Genomic DNA, 15,927 nt, shown 5'->3' with positions numbered 1-15,927 from the left:
AGCTGGCGCGCGAAGATGGAATGCGGAAAGGACTTCTTTCCCAGGCGCGTTGCCTCTGATTTAGCGCTCGATGGAGGATAGGAGGCACCCATCGGCGTTCTGCGATAGCTCGAGCATATGCAAGAACATCCACACGATCTCCCGTTTTCTGTCCGACTCGTTTTGTACGACCGAACAAAGCGACAAGCAGCTTTGGAAAGTTTTGGGGCTCGTAAAGTCTCGGATCCAGGTCGAATAGCTGCCCGTCCCATATTTCGTCGGCGTGTTGTATGAAGTGTGCAAGACCGAGCCGATTGCACTTCCGCGCTAGCAGGTTGATATTTTTGGTGGAATAAGCCGGGCCGAACAGTGTCCACATCTGCTTGAGCAGTACCTTTCGTACGAGAGCTGGACTTGTCTGCATCTCAGGCTTGTGGAGACCTTCCTCGTTGAGTTTCTTGAGCAAAAGAATGCCGCGTGCCCAAGTATGGCTGTGTCCAGTCTGTGAAGAGTCTGTTGCGGTCAACAGCTTCTTGGTGGTAGCGCGCCGGAAGCCCCAGACGATCAATGCACCACGCATCGAAGAACTGAATATGGTCCGCAGAGGAACATTAACGTTCACCTTCCTACCGTTCTCAAGCGTAATCGTTCGATATGATTTCGGTCTGGTTCGGTAGAATTTTGGCAGCCAATGTACAAGTTGTTCCAACTCTTCCCACTTTTGCAACATGCCATATCGCTTCATCAGCTCGATCCACAGGTACGGTCGGACTTCGATACCGCGTTCTGCTGCGTACATGCTTGCGTTGGTCACGAATTGTAAAGGTGGCACACCCAAGTACTCATCGAGCATGTCCTGCGGCGGAGCACGGCCAGGATTGCGTTCTGGGAGCAGGTAGCGATACACAGATGCCAGAGTGCTTCCCAGGATGACGATGTCAAGTGCCTGTATTTGCTGAGTGGTATCTGCAACCAGACGGAATTGTCGGTGTTTGACATGGTGCTGCAAAAGGCAGTTCCATGCCCTGGCCTGTGCTACTCCGCCCCTAAGAGAAAGTCCTAGCAGAGTCACCTGCGCATTTACCAAGTCTCCGGTCTCCAGGAACGAAGCAAGGAGGGCTTGCTGCGTCGCTGAGTCCTCGAAAGCTTCGGGATGTTCGTCGCTGGTCAGTAAAGCCTCGTATAGATTTTCTGGTCCCTCTCTGGCAAGCTTGATCAGGAGTCGGCAATATATGGCATCGCTAATCGCTAATTCCATGTCTTGTAAATTTTTGAGCTTCAAGTCAAATTCGGATGCAGAGCCGACTCGAAGTGCGATCTCACGCATGGCCAGTGGTCCAATTCTGTCAACGCCGATAACTCCAAGACCGCTGACAATCATGTCCAGCGGGAATACCCTCGTGGCGAACATTTTCGCGACAAAAGCATCGCTCACTTCTCGTTGCTTGATACCATGTACCTCTCCTACCAGCGTTGACATCGTGGCTCGAGTCATGGACGGAAGGTCAATTGACACGCCGTCCCTGGGAACAACAAAGTCGTCTTTCTCGCTACTTCGACGGTGAACCATGGGGAGGGACCTATTTCCATCGCGTTCGAAGAGTTCTTGCACGAGCCGCATAGCAAATACTTCTGCTCCCGGTCCATCTCCATTCGATATGAAAAGCTTGTGCCACTGAAGGACCTGCTCTACGTCTCGTTGCTTGAGCAGCTCTGGTATGAAACAATCATACAGCTTGTGTGCTCTCCCTTGCTTTTTGTAGATGGCTCTGAACTCTTTGAAAGTGTCGCTCGCTGCGCAATAGGGTGCGAGACCATTGAGGTCGATTTGTTCTTCACCAAGATGCTCCGCAATGTAGCGGGCCCACTTTGCGGCCCAGAATGGACTAACAGACAAGAAGGTGCCGACAGCAGTCTGATATAACTTCGGGTATACTTTTCCTGAACGGTCTTTGAGGCGAACAGCGTACTGCAGAACTTCCAGAAAAAAGCGTCTATGGTCAGAGCGCTCCCCTTTCCAAATACCGGAGGTCATGAAGGTGGTCCACAAGATATCAGCGTCCTCGCCGACAGTCGGAAGGTCCACTCCATGTTGTCTCATGCCATCCCACACCACAATCACTCCATCCAAACCCTCATGACGTTGAACGTTCTGGGCCACCTCTGCCCACAGGCCGAGATCACTCCTGTGCTTGGGCGACTCGACCAGCAGTTTGACGAGTCTTGCACTGCTCACTGGATGCATGAGATGGCCCGACAAGCTCGTGAACATTGTCCCCGAAGACGAGCGCGAATTTGTAAGTCCAACCCGGGGTCCTAACGCCCTCCGCAATGCAGTCTCCGTAGCATCTTCTCGTTTCTGAGCAGCTACAGCATCGGTGTCATCGTCTCGTGAGGCACGATAGTACCGCCTACGCGGGAGACTTGGGCCACCTTCTTCTTCTTCTTCGGGATCCTCTACAGGATGCTGTTTGTTCTGGTGTGCATATCGCCGGTGTGTTATGCATGGGCGCAGCTGTGAAGGAATAGGTGCGCTGCTGGTGATGTCCAAGACGCGGCGGAGGAAGCAGAGAGTCGATGGTCTGCTCAGCCATCGGTCGAAGCGCGTGCCCATGGCCGTGGGCAGTTCATGCAGCAGCCTCGGTCTGGTGCCATTGCGCTTGCATCGGTCTCCAGTGATGCGAGCCTGTTCCGTCCAGTCCTGCTCGCGTATGTGAGAGAAGCAGAACTGAGAGCTTCATCGGCGCATCGCAGTTCACCTCCGAGTGCCAAGACATTGAGCCGTTATCGATTCGCGAGTCTTTCTTGCCTGCGACCACAACATCGACTTCACATCGCACTGCACACACAATATGCCTGTCACACGGAAACGAAAAGGCTCGCCAGCCCTCGAGGAAGATGCCGAGTCATCGAAGCGCAGATTCGCCGAGGCCAACGTGCCCGACCAGCAGCTGGAATCAGAGTTGAAGGAGGATGTAGCAGAAGCGGCTGCAAAGGACGACACAGCAACGACGCCGGCAGAGGCAGCCACAGCGCCTTCAGCAGCCGATGAGAGAGCAGCGCGATTTGCGGCACTGCGCGCCAGAAATGCGGCCAGTCGCAAATCGAATTTGCAGGAGACGAAGCAGGAAATGCAGAGAGCGTCCGTGGACCCATCGCAGTTGACCTCCATAAACCGGAAGAAAGATGTCGCATCGCATAAACTGCTGAAAGCCGAGATCGAAGAAAGTGGCGAAGACTTTGAAAGGAAGCGAGCGTGGGATTGGACGATTGAAGAGTCAGAGCGATGGGACGAGCGACTAGCTGAAAAGGCACGAAAACGCGATGAGAACCAATTCGTAGACTACAACAAAGAGGCAGGAAAGGTATATGAGCGGCAGTTGGGTCAAATGGCAAAGGCTGGGTTCGAGGAGAGGTTAGCATCCTACGAACAGGACAAGAGAGAAGCAATCAACAGAGCAGTTGCAAGTGGTGGGTTGGAGCTTGTGGAGACGCAGGATGGCGAGCTCATAGCCGTGGACAAGGACGGCACATTCTACTCTACCAACGACACCAGCACATTCACGAACGGCAAGCCCTCCAAAGATGCCGTTGATCGTCTCGTCGCAGATATCAAGAAGGCGGAGGAGGTGCGCATGAAGAAGCGACGAGAACGTGGCCGGCCAGACGAGGATGGCTCGGATGTGACGTACATCAACGAGAAGAACAAGCAGTTCAACATGAAGTTGGCGCGCTTCTACAATAAGTATACTGCGGATATTCGGGAGAGCTTCGAGAGAGGCACGGCGATATGAGTGAATGATAACGAGCCAAGAGTTGATCACGGATCCTCACTTTTCCATCGGACAAGTTTGTCGAATACCATCCGTGACCGTCTTCACGCGTCTCAAGCATATCCGAGCCCTAAGTCTCTCAAACCAAGCAGACGGCAGAAGTGGTCATGGTTCTAGACTAGGATTGCTTCCCTGCTACATGTGGAAGGAGCTTATCCTGACCTCAATATGAGCCACACAACGCGAGTTTATAGGCCATGCAGCACGTGGCGGCGCCGGGGTACAGGACTAGCCAGGTTGTGATCGAACTGGACTTTCGATTTCGCCATCTCAGTCTCGGAATGTTTACGAATAGTTCGCGCGCAGTCGCATGAAAATGGTCCAGCCCTAGATGTGGTAAGACGGCAACCTTTGTCGAGTGGGCACCTAGGAGTGTTCTCCATATGCGTAGTCAGCTACTTGGCATTCAGTAGTCCGGGGTTTCGGGCGCAACCTGAGGAAACTCTCTGCTATTGAAGGAAGCACAAGTTTGACACGTTGTGTACAAAGTGACATCCAATACGGTGAACTTCGTCATGGATTCCTACAGGACTCATCGATCTGCCCACGAAACTGATAGGCAACGCCGATGCAATGCACAAAATCTCCTCTTGGCACCTACGGAGTTCGGATCCGGCGAAGAATCCCGGTCGCTCTGTAGAATAAACAATGACCCGCGCAATCCGCGGACATTTCGCGCGGATTCCACTGACTCCAGATGCCGCAGCAGAAATGCCAATACTCGTAATAATGGTCACAGATGGGCCGCAGCATGTCTGGCCAACAGAAATCGTGCTTCCCATTGGACGCTGCCCGTCTTCGTGATCGATAGTGACTCACCGAGACGTTATGGAGGGTGTTGAGTTCGCAAACTTCGCATTCGCAGCTGTCTTGGTGGCGTCGCTAGCTCCTGGGCATTGTTCGATCCTCTACGGAGTAGTTCACCGGCTGCCTGGCGTACATCATGATTCACCTTCTCTCATAACATTGAAATAGAGTCGTTCTTTCTGTACAGACTTCTAGCTCATGCCTTGATCAGTACCGTTTGCACCTCGATATGGGTGATCACAAGGTTGATGAGAAGGCGCTCGAAGGCCTTGGCGCGACTGCCAACGCGCCCCTGCAACCCCAGGATCCAACAATCGACTCCAAGCACAATGCTGATATCGAAAAGGGCTCAGGCTCTGACAGCGAGGATGCCACGGATGTTCCGACGACGAAGGACGAGGAGAAGGAGTCTTCTGGAGGTCTGAAGGACTACTGGCGCGTCTTTTCTTATGCAGACAAACAGGATGTTGCTTTCTATCTCGTTTCCCTGGGCTGTGCCATCGCTTCTGGCGCTGCTCTACCATTGATGACCCTCATTTTCGGTCAATTCACGACAGACTTCAACAACTTCACGACTGGTGTCAATACGCCTCAGCAGTTCCGTGACAAGGTCGACAGCTTCGTCCTTTGGTTTATCTATCTCTTCGTGGCTCGGTTAGTTCTCGCATACATCACGACTGTTCTCATCAGCATAGCCGCAACTCGGACAACGCGAAATCTGCGTCAGGCATTTCTCGAGAAGACTCTTCGCTTGGAGATCTGGCATTTTGACAAAGCCGGTGGTGGATCTGCTGCCACCCAGGTCACTACAAATGGCAATCGCATTAATCAAGGAATCGCAGAGAAACTTGCCTCGCTCATTCAGGGTTTCTCGCTATTCTTTTCGTCCTGGATCATCGCACTCTCAGTCCAATGGAAGCTTGCCTTGATCTGCATGAGCATCATACCTGCCCTGTTGATCATCATTGGAACCTGTGTTTCTATTGATGCGAGGCAAGAAGGAGAGATTACCAAGATCTACTCACAAGGTGCTGTCTTAGCACAAGATGCTATTTCTTCGATCCGGACCATCTACGCATTTGGTGCACAGGAGAAGATTGTGAAGAAGTGGGATGAATATCTGCAACGCGCACACGACATCGGTTTCTGGAAAAGTCCCAACTATGGCGTGCTGTTCTCCACTGAGAACTTCCTCGTCTTCAGCGCCACAGCACTTGCTTTTTGGCAAGGCTACAGAATGTTCAGCTGGAACGAGATTGAAGATGTCGGCACCGTTTTCACAGTTGTGCTCAGTGTGGCTATTGGCACGACCTCACTCTCCATGATTGCGCCGCAACAGCAAGCCATCGCGAACGCCGCTAGTGCTGCTCATGAGCTTTTTGAGACCATCGACAAGAAGTCGCTTCTCGACCCGCTTGCCACGACTGGAAAGCAGCCAGCAGACTGCAATGGTGAGATCGAGGTGAAAGGCTTGACCTTTACCTACCCAGCTCGGCCAACTGCTCAGGTTCTGCATGGGCTCAACCTGTCGATTCCAGCAGGCAAGACGACAGCACTTGTCGGTCCCTCCGGATGCGGCAAGTCTACACTCATTGGCCTTTTGGAGCGATGGTATGAGAAGACCGGTGGTTCCATCTTGCTCGATGGCACCGAGCTCTCTGAGTACAACACCAAGTGGTTGCGAAGTAACATTCGCCTGGTGCAGCAAGAGCCGGTACTCTTCCGCGGAACTGTCTACGAGAATGTCGTCAAGGGTCTGGTCGGAGAACAATTGAGCCTGCCGGACGAGAAGAAGAGAGCACTAGTCGAAGATGCGTGCCGACAGGCGAATGCTCACGACTTCATTACAGAGCTGCCCGAAGGCTACGACACACAGGTCGGCGAGAGAGCCTCCATGTTGAGCGGTGGCCAGAGACAGCGCGTCGCTATTGCACGAAGTATCATTTCCGATCCCAAGATTCTCCTCTTGGACGAAGCTACTAGCGCCCTCGACCCTACAGCGGAACGAGTTGTGCAAGCTGCATTGAACAAAGTCTCCATCAACAAGACGACCTTGATAATTGCACACAAACTCGCAACAGTCAAGCAGGCAGATAATATTGCCGTCATGCAATATGGTCGACTGGTCGAGCAAGGAACTCACAAAGAGCTCATCGAAGCAGGTGGTCAATATGCCGCAATGGTTCGAGCCCAAGACTTGGGTGCCAAAGAGGAGGGCGAAGCCGAAATTATGGACGAAGACGACGAAAATCGGGCTGAGCGACAAATGTCGTTGCAGCGCACCAAGACTGCAGGTGCCTCCACCAGTGCGGAACGTAAGCTCAAGACTCTTACATCAGGCACCTTGAATTACTCTCTGATCAAGTGCATCTGGATCATGTTCGCTGAGAACCCAAAACTATATTGGTGCTACGCCATCTCACTCTTTGGAGCATTCATCGGCGGAGGCGTGTATCCAGCACAAGCTATTCTTTTCTCGAAGCTGATCAATGTTTTCACTCTCACGGGCTCCGAAGGACAATCGGAAGCAAACTTCTACTCTCTGATGTTCTTCGTTCTGGCCTTGGCGAGTGTTGTGGCATACTTTGGCATCGGCTGGTGCTGCAATGTCATTGGACAGGAAGTCACCCATCGTTACCGCAAGGAGATGCTCGAGAGGTACATCAGCTTCGATCAGGACTTTTTCGACAGGCCGGAGAACTCCAGTGGCGCTTTGACTAGCAAGCTCTCTTCGGTTCCGACAGCATTGATGGAGCTCATCAGTGCCAACGTCATGCTCATGGTATGTTTGCGTGATGAATTGATAACAGTCCCGGCTTGAGCTAACATTATCACAACAGTGCATCGTGCTAGTCAATGTTATCGCGTCGAGCATCCTCGGTATCGCGTACGGCTGGAAGCTCGGTCTCGTCGTTGTCTTCGGTGGATTGCCTATTCTCATCGGCTCAGGCTGGATCAGAATTCGAATGGACCAGAAACTGGAAGCTCAAGCAAACGATCGCTTCGCAGACAGCGCAGGACTTGCAACAGAGGCGGTGACCTCCATTCGAACCATCTCCTCTCTGACCTTGGAACAGAACGTCATGGCCGAGTACACTGACGCTATGTCCGACATTGTTATGAAAGCCACAAAGGGCTTCATCGTGACAATGGTCCCGTACGCACTCTCCCAATCGCTTGAGTTCCTTATTCTGGCCCTCGGTTTCTGGTATGGTTCCCGTCTGGTCGCTAGCTACGAATACACTACCGAGCAGTTCTTTGTAGTGTTCATTGCCGTGGTGTTCGGTGGGCAGGCTGCAGGTCAATTCTTCGGCTACAGTACATCTATCACGAAGGCTAGAGGTGCCGCGAACTACATTCTCTGGCTACGCACCATCACACCCTCTATCGGCGAGACCCCAGAAAACAAAGACGTTGGACCTTCTGGCGAGGGAGCCATCGCCATGGAGGATGTTGACTTTAGATACATCCAACGACATGCCTCGCGAGTGCTTCGCGGAATCAGTCTTACCATTCACCCAGGACAGTATGTCGCCTTTGTCGGCCCATCTGGTTGCGGTAAATCGACGCTAATTGCTCTGATCGAGCGATTCTATGATCCTTACACAGGACGGATCACATTGAATGGAGACGACATCTCAAAGATGTCACCCAAAGCTTACAGAAAGTACATGTCTTTAGTGCAGCAAGAGCCTCCACTCTACCAAGGCTCTGTTCGGGAGAACATCTCGCTTGGACTGGACTACGAACCTTCAGATGAGGAAGTAAACGAAGCTCTACGACAATCGAACGGGCTGGAGTTTGTGTCGAGTCTTCCAGAAGGACTCAACACCCCTTGTGGCAGCAAAGGCCTTCAATTCTCTGGCGGCCAACGTCAACGCATAGCAGTGGCTCGCGCCTTGATCCGTAAACCACGTCTCCTTCTCCTCGACGAAGCTACATCCGCCCTTGATACACAGAGTGAGCGCGTCGTTCAAAAAGCTCTCGACGAAGCGGCATCGAGTCGCACGACAATAGCCGTGGCTCATAGACTGAGCACGATCCGGCACGCGAACGTGATCTTCGTGGTGGCGAATGGTAGGATAGCTGAGATGGGTACGCACGAGGAACTACAGGCCTTGAAAGGAAGATACTATGCCATGTGCCTGGCACAGTCGCTGGATCAAGCATAAAAGTCGCAGTTTTTGCATTTACGGCAGTTTCTACAAATGGCAGCGGAGAGAAAAGACTCGGCTCAATTTATGATGATAATGTACGATCAAGGATGTACGAGATAGATCGTCTCTTCTTCCCAATGCAAGTTCTCACAAGATGAGGTCAAGGCTGAACGATTATTTTGCATGTGCTTGCGTCGGTATTCACCTATACTGGTGAATGGCGACTTTCTCCACTTATTAAGCTCCACTGCGAACCTTCGTTTCGCAGGTAAGACTTTCGTAAACATTCGACATTCTCTTCTCGAATGTTACCAACCTACATTCGGCGCCCATTCTTCAAGCCTTCCGACGCTGTCACATACCCATAGCACACGAGCCCCGAAACTTCCTTCGCAACAACGACACCATGACTGAGTATCCGGGCAACTTGCTGAAGCTGGGCTTGAAGGAGTAAGTCACATATCGATCATGACTTGAGTCTCTGCTAACTGCCACAGCATGCTCGCTTCTGGTCTGTACTCCGACCTCACGATCGAGTGCCGGGGCACTACCTTCGCCGTTCACAAGCTTGTGCTCCACACGCAGTCGCAGTACTTCAGAAAGCTGCTTGCTGGCGGTTTCAAGGTAAGTCTCTCATCTCGAGTCAACAAATACAACCTACTAACATCCTCGCAGGAGGGCGTCGCCGCCTCTAACATCTCCCGCCTCCCACTCGATGAAGATCCAAACATCTTCTCCGTTGTCATCAAGCACCTGTACCAGTTCGTTTACGATGACAGCGGGCGTGGAAATACCGCACCAGCCCCATTCGCGGTTCTCGTCTACGCCGCTGCAGACATGTACGACATCGAGCCCCTTCGCACCCAGGCAGCCAAGCGCATGAAAGACACTATCGACCCGAACGACATCGATACTCTCATCGAAACCATTCGTGCTGTCGACGAGAACACTGCCGACCAGGTCCTGTGGGACATCGTCATACCGGTCATCAAGAGCAACATGGGACGTCTGCTACAGAATGAGCAGTTCCGCGAGATGCTGCACGAAATGAAGGAGCTCAACTTCCGCCTGTTGGCTATGCTCGATCCTGCAGCAGGAGTGGTAGGTTTCGGCAAGGAGCAACTGGTAGCGAGCTTCACCACTAGTGACATGGGCGAGGGGGATGAGGGCGACGAGGATGAGGACGACGAGTGGGACCCGTACAGCCTGGGACGCATGTCAGGCCACGGGCCAGGTCGACGCCTTGGATGAAAGGGGTTCCACGATCCTCTCGTCGCCGCTCCCCGGGGTGTCTCAGAAACATTAACATTCCGCAGAAGCGGGCGATGACATTAGCATGTGAGAGTCAAGGAAAGCTGACTCGAACTCGTGCAAGGGCACTCAAAAGTACCAGGACTGAGATATGCTCAGCTCGCCACAGGAGTAGTTGTTGCATTAATTGAAATAGAAACTTGCGAGCATATTTTACAGTTTTGGGATGAACATGGGAGTGTTTTTCTTCCATTCCTGGTAGTCTTTCCGATCGCCGTAGCGCTTGTCGTACTTCTCCTCCGACAATGGAATTCCGGAGACCTGCACATATCAGCCATGTCATGCGGGCAATGAGGCGCTGACTTACCTTGAATAGCAGAAACGTGACGAATGCCGGGCTGACGTATGCCATTGCCAGAGCACCAATTCTGCTGACAGCACCGCCGCTGAATCCCATACCTGCCTGTCCGACGCTGCTGAGCATGACTCCTGCTGCAGTCGTGGCAATTCCTGTCCAGAGAGTGCTCTCACTAATTCCCCGTCAGTTATCAGTCCGGGAGCTCAAGGTCACTTCAATGCTTACCCGAAGTAGTTGGGATGTCTGCTCTTGCTCCAAAGTCCCCTTGTCAAGAAATCTTCCGAGTGCTTCTTCTCTTTCTTCTCCTTCATCCATTGCGACTTTTGCCTATCCGCCGTAGCCTCAAATCCAATACCTCCCAAGTACAACAGCACACCAAGCACATCAGTGATAGTCAAGAAAGGCAGAGCAGCAAGTGTCGTGGCCGGAATACTGTTAATCGCCAACACAGGCATCAAACAGAGGGAAACCCAAGCAGCCTGCGCGAAGAACGCCACGCCGAATTTGGCAGGGCTTGTACGGATGTTGTCAAATCTGCTATCCTTGCCATCTTCAGCCGTGATGCGCGAAAACAGGAAGCTGCCCAGTCTTGCTGCCCAGACTGTCACAAAGGCACTGAGAACCACTTGTCGCCAGTTCCACATGTTTACGCCGCCTTTGCTCGTCAGGCTTGCTAGAAGACTCGGCCATGCCGGGCCATTTCCCGGGCCTGCTGCGAGGCGTGCTCGGATAGTCGGGAGGTAGAGGGATAAGGCGGCGCAGGAGATGTATGTCAGCGAGCCTGACAGGTCGTAGAAGCGTTCGGTTTGGAGTAGAATCGACGGGACTGCTGTTGCGGCTTGGAGACCAAATGCGAGGCCTATGCTAGGTACGAGGGTGCGGAGGAAGGCGGATTTGTAGTTGGTAGCATGGAGCAGACCATTGATTAGTGAAGCCATTTTGCACGCTGGGACAGAAGTGCAGCTCAACGAGCTTGACAGCTGGTAATGAGAATATATACCTTGCTGTCATCTAGCGGCCAGTACTGTTGAGCCTGGAACTACTAACTAGTGTGCATGTGAAGAGCAACAGCGCAGGAGGGAAAGTGATGAGGTCACCGCACAAAGCTTGGGATCCTTCCGGACACTTCCAATGCCCGACTGCGCTGGGACATTGGATCCTGCTTTGACAACACAATACGCATCGCGATCATGCTACTAGAGGGATTCGGGGCGAAGATCGAGATGCGATTCTATGTCCCGACATGACCGGAATGTTGTTACGCCGGCTCCAGGCCATACGTACGGCTGGACTTGTCCGCATTCACGCTTACCGCATCCGCATCACTGGTTCACGAATCTTTAGTGGAACACAAGGACTTCCAGCCTGAACAAGATGGCCAACTGGATTTTGCACTGAGCTATCTAAATCTATTGGGGCTCACGCCTTACCGGCCATCTTGTATACCGCCTTTTCCGCCAATCCCGATATCTCCTTACACCCAGCATCGCCAGGTGGAAGAACCTGCGTTCCAAAGCAGAACGCCAGCTCACTTTCCCTATCGATATACCAGACGGGGTTGAAAAGACCACTCCAGGCCAAGGTCCCTTTCTTTCTCCTACCGACATCATCCTCCAAGAACACGATTCCTCCCAAGGCGTAATCGGTAGGGATTTCAGGATTCCACTCTCCAGGAAGCATGGTATGGGCCTGCTTGACGAAGAAATTGAGTGCCGCTTTCGAATCGTCTCCTAGCTGCGGTCTGAACAGCTCATCGACACTTTCGGGCTTCAGCAATTTTCCATCATTTCTCAGCAAAGAGTGCAGAACTTTGAGATAGTCTGCCATCGACGCGTAGGCTCCGTGGCCTCCGAAGCACTCTGTCGAATGAGTGTTGATTGTGTCCTCATCAGATGGCGCCAGCTTTCCATCAGCACCTCGGACTGCAAGTTGAGGAACCTTTGACTTCTTTCGTTCCTCACCCGGCCAGAAGGTGATATCTGAGATGCCAAGAGGGTCCCAGAAATGTTTCTTCTCGAATTCGTCTAATGTCAGGCCTGTCAAGCGATGAATCAGAAGCCCGGTCCAGTCCAATCCTGGCGAGTATGACCAGCTTGTGCCAGGTTCAAAGGCGAGTGGCGTGTCGTAACGCTCAGGAATTGTCGCTTGCAAGGCATACGCGCCCGGTGCTTTTCCTCTCGATGCTTCGTATTTCATGATATTCGGATGAAACCCGTACGTGTGTCCAGAGGAATGTAACAGGAGCTGGCGCAGAGTTACTGGATTCTTGCGATCTTTGTAGATCGGCTTGTCGCTGTCGTCGAATCCGGTGAGAATCTGCTTCGAGCCGAGTTCTGGCAAGTGAGGAGTAACATCATCGTCCAAACCGATGAAGCCTAACTCGACTGCCTTGAGCGCTGAGATCACTGTGAGCAGCTTGGATGCGGATGCCAGCATGAGGAGTGCATCTTCCTGGATTTGCTCTTCGTCTTTGCCGAAGTGTTGGTAGCCTGTGGCATGGTTGTATGTGAAGCTCCCTACAAGATATCAGAGAGCTGTTCATTGAGCAAGCTTGGACAACATACCATCCTTCGTCGTGGCATACACGATAGCATGAGGCACTTTGCCATCTTTGACGCCTTGGGCGAGTGCTTGCTCAAGTTCTGCCGACATTTTGGAAGACTGCTCTTCGTAAGCAATTGAGCTTTTTCTGAGACACTCGGACAATCCCAAGTGAGCTCTCATGAAGACGGAGCGACACTAACACCTTTTATGTGCCCCTCAATGGCATTCAGCCGCACCCGAGATGACATGAGAGTTCTCCACCAGGATCGCAGGCAGCCACGTAGCTTCGGTAAGTTAACCCTTAGGAGTTTTGAACGTCGCCGCTGAATAACATACAGGCAAGCAACAAAACGTCGATGCTGTCAGCTCGAGTCAACAAACGCAAGGTTGTACCTGAGCTGTGTGGGCTTCAGACGTGCACCTCACGTGGCTATCGTGGGATCCGCGCTAGTTCTTGACCGATGCAGAAAGTGGAACGACTAATCAGTAGGCCTCGGCTCATTCGTAGCCGAAACAGGCTCCCAATACTGCTTGATGATGTGGACAACACGCTGACTATCATCATGCCCTACCTAGATTCACTCCGAAGTGTATGGTATTCTTGTCAAAGTTGTGACTGATGTTCACAATTTGGGAGAAGTATTGGTGTCAATGAGCAGAGTAGACAATGTTGATCATGGATTTTTCGTTTCGCTGCAGTAGGCCGCTCCAGTCTGCTTGCTTTCGCGAAATTGTTGGGCATGTCATGCGGGTAATCAGAATACAAAGTCATCGCAGTAGATGTCATAGAAGGAACACCGTGTCGCACGGTTCAGGTTTCTGAAATCCATTGGAGCGGGCGGTCAGGAAATGCGATACTGGGAGCAGTAACAGAAGGTTGAAATTTTGGCTGGCAACGACGGATGGTTTTTGGCGGAAAATCCGTCATTGCCAACTCTGAGCTGCGGAGCTCTTCCACTTGCATTGGAGCTGTCTGATAGGTTAGGTTAGAATTGGGGCGGGGCGCCAAGCTTCTGCATGCCTCAAGCAGAAAGTTGAAGTGAATACTCGAAATGCACCTGAACCCAACAGATACGGTTGGAATACTCTGGAGTGGTCCTCAACTGTTATAAGGCGTGGCTTTAGTCGATTCATTGTATTGCCGATCTCTTGACCATGGTAAAAGCTGCATTGCACGTGAGTTCGGGGGTACGCTAGTGCTGGCCTTTGTTGAATGATATTATACGCAATTTGTTCTCCCATCAACATCCAATAAGCACTGCGCTTTCTGGGTATCTGCGATACTCATCATACCTCGCATTAGCGTGAAAGCCAAATCATGGTACATCCAATCAGCATCGTTGGTTTAGTGGTAAAATCCGTCGTTGCCACTTTGATCATAGCAATAATGGCCATGATTAAACGCCGCGTCGACGGGCCCCGTGTTCGATTCACGGACGATGCAATGCTTCAGAAATCAATTCTTTTTGTCGTGGTGGTGTAGCAGAGTAGCCAGAACTGTCGCCGGAAAATTTCGATTTTTTTTTTGGGACGGTGCTTCACTTCTGCAAAGACGAGTCGAGGCTAGATCTGAGAGTCTTTACGTAGACAGGCAGCTTCAGAGGGGCGGCCTCTGCACTCAGAAAGGCATAGAATGGTCAGGGCCCCGGAAGGCTATGAAACTTTTTGACCCGTCAGCATAGCAGACTGTACTGGACATTTTGTACAGCGTCAATGAAATCAAGGCCATGCGACGTGCCCTTGGGCTCAAGAATCTTCGACAGATACATGCGTTCCAAATTCAAGCAGGGATCAACTACCCGTGCGTTGCCTACTCACTCCTGCAACCTGCAAACCGACACTTAGGATCGAGGGAATCACGAATCCGCAGCAGGAGTTCAATAGTGAGTGCGTCGATGCAATATTTGTTAAAGATTTAAGTCATTTAGTCGGACAACATCGCGTCTACTACAAGTAATCGCGATGTAGACTCTTGAAGGGCTCCTCTGATAGAAAGGAGAGTTTGTTAGTTTTATCAATTACGACGAACTTAGGAGCGACCCTGTTCACACCATGCCTTCCCGCAAGTTGACGATCAATCTAGTTATGCTTACTCAATTCACATTCACGTTTTCCTACACTCTCTAGGCAAAAGCTACATTCTCGTTGGCTTACACTTTCACATAGGGCGGCATAAAGCAACACATTTGAGCAGAGACAGGGGCAATGTAGAACACTCTCGGCCGAGAAGACCGGTCTCCTCAGTCCATATTCCTGCTCGGAATGGCAGGCTGGATTGCACTTAAGCAGAGTCACCGGCAATTTGGTTTTCTCTGTGGCAAGGTGACGGAGTTTGCTTTAGATGTCGTTACTCGACAAGCTGCGGAAGATAACGTTGAAGGCTGCATTTGAGCCGCACGGTGCAATTCCTGTGTCGTACGTCTTCTGCCTCCTGCAGATCATGGCAATGCTAGGGTAGCTGAACGGTAAACGCAGTCTGACTCGATGGTACGTTGGACCTGAGAACGATCCCATTGGGTAACAGGCATGCAACAAGTGTATTCCCCTCTACTTGTCTAGGGTAGTACTGGCAGGCATCTTGCACTCGCAATTGACATCAGATATGCACTCTTCTACGGCTTTGAGGAAAGCCGATATGACTCCATACTCGCGTCCTTGTTCATCTTCTGACTGGCGGTCGATGGGGCATTTGGGGCCCTCGGTCTCTCCTACGTAGCGACTGAAAAGCCGCTCAGGTGCAGCTTCACCTTGTGCTTCGTAGATACTCAATACGTTGTCCCAAGCGCGGAACCCTTCGAAGAACATGCCTTGACTGATCATGCGGTCGAGCAGAGAGCGAAGACTTGGCGGACTGATGGGCCAGGTACGCAGATAGAGTACACGAAGGCCTTCGGGCATATCCGGTGACTGGATAGTAGACTCTTTCCTCTCGATAACAGTCAGGAGCTCCGTGTTGGATACTATCATTGCGCAGGGACCGATCATCTCCCAAGTTGCC

At 51.9% G+C, this 15,927-nt stretch overlaps 7 protein-coding genes and 1 non-coding gene across 8 annotated transcripts; 4 read left to right on the top strand and 4 right to left on the bottom strand.

Annotated features, from left to right (window-relative positions):
• Window positions 1-60: 60 nt before the first annotated feature.
• On the bottom strand, window positions 61-2,593 carry RHO25_010161 (uncharacterized protein; the record flags this gene model as incomplete). Its single annotated transcript, XM_065603256.1, has 2 exons — window positions 61-306; window positions 374-2,593. The coding sequence occupies 2 exons, from the start codon at window positions 2,591-2,593 to the stop codon at window positions 61-63; spliced, it is 2,466 nt and encodes an 821-aa protein (XP_065459328.1).
• A 238-nt stretch (window positions 2,594-2,831) lies between these two features.
• Window positions 2,832-3,773, top strand: SYF2 (pre-mRNA-splicing factor syf2; the record flags this gene model as incomplete). Its single annotated transcript, XM_023601676.2, has 1 exon — window positions 2,832-3,773. One exon carries the CDS (start codon window positions 2,832-2,834, stop codon window positions 3,771-3,773), a length of 942 nt encoding a protein of 313 aa, XP_023454078.1.
• Window positions 3,774-4,848: 1,075 nt separating this feature from the next.
• On the top strand, window positions 4,849-8,791 carry RHO25_010159 (uncharacterized protein; the record flags this gene model as incomplete). Its single annotated transcript, XM_023601675.2, has 2 exons — window positions 4,849-7,401; window positions 7,460-8,791. 2 exons carry the CDS (start codon window positions 4,849-4,851, stop codon window positions 8,789-8,791), a joined length of 3,885 nt encoding a protein of 1,294 aa, XP_023454080.1.
• Window positions 8,792-9,182: 391 nt separating this feature from the next.
• Window positions 9,183-10,027, top strand: RHO25_010158 (uncharacterized protein; the record flags this gene model as incomplete). Its single annotated transcript, XM_023601674.1, has 3 exons — window positions 9,183-9,226; window positions 9,274-9,400; window positions 9,452-10,027. The coding sequence occupies 3 exons, from the start codon at window positions 9,183-9,185 to the stop codon at window positions 10,025-10,027; spliced, it is 747 nt and encodes a 248-aa protein (XP_023454082.1).
• A 213-nt stretch (window positions 10,028-10,240) lies between these two features.
• On the bottom strand, window positions 10,241-11,323 carry RHO25_010157 (uncharacterized protein; the record flags this gene model as incomplete). Its single annotated transcript, XM_023601673.2, has 3 exons — window positions 10,241-10,348; window positions 10,395-10,557; window positions 10,611-11,323. 3 exons carry the CDS (start codon window positions 11,321-11,323, stop codon window positions 10,241-10,243), a joined length of 984 nt encoding a protein of 327 aa, XP_023453422.1.
• Window positions 11,324-11,804: 481 nt separating this feature from the next.
• On the bottom strand, window positions 11,805-13,037 carry RHO25_010156 (uncharacterized protein; the record flags this gene model as incomplete). The annotated part of the gene is made up of 2 exons (XM_023601671.2): window positions 11,805-12,901; window positions 12,950-13,037. 2 exons carry the CDS (start codon window positions 13,035-13,037, stop codon window positions 11,805-11,807), a joined length of 1,185 nt encoding a protein of 394 aa, XP_023453420.2.
• Window positions 13,038-14,263: 1,226 nt separating this feature from the next.
• On the top strand, window positions 14,264-14,373 carry RHO25_010155. The gene has a single exon. It is a non-coding gene; the product is annotated as a tRNA-Gly (tRNA).
• Window positions 14,374-15,476: 1,103 nt separating this feature from the next.
• Window positions 15,477-15,896, bottom strand: RHO25_010154 (uncharacterized protein; the record flags this gene model as incomplete). The annotated part of the gene is made up of 1 exon (XM_065603255.1): window positions 15,477-15,896. One exon carries the CDS (start codon window positions 15,894-15,896, stop codon window positions 15,477-15,479), a length of 420 nt encoding a protein of 139 aa, XP_065459327.1.
• Window positions 15,897-15,927: the final 31 nt, after the last annotated feature.

Source organism: Cercospora beticola, chromosome 6 (assembly GCF_033473495.1).
Source record: "Cercospora beticola chromosome 6, complete sequence".
NCBI lineage: Eukaryota > Fungi > Ascomycota > Dothideomycetes > Mycosphaerellales > Mycosphaerellaceae > Cercospora > Cercospora beticola.
The sequence above is the reverse complement of the archived record's forward strand: the minus strand, read 5'-3'. Positions and strand labels throughout refer to the sequence as shown.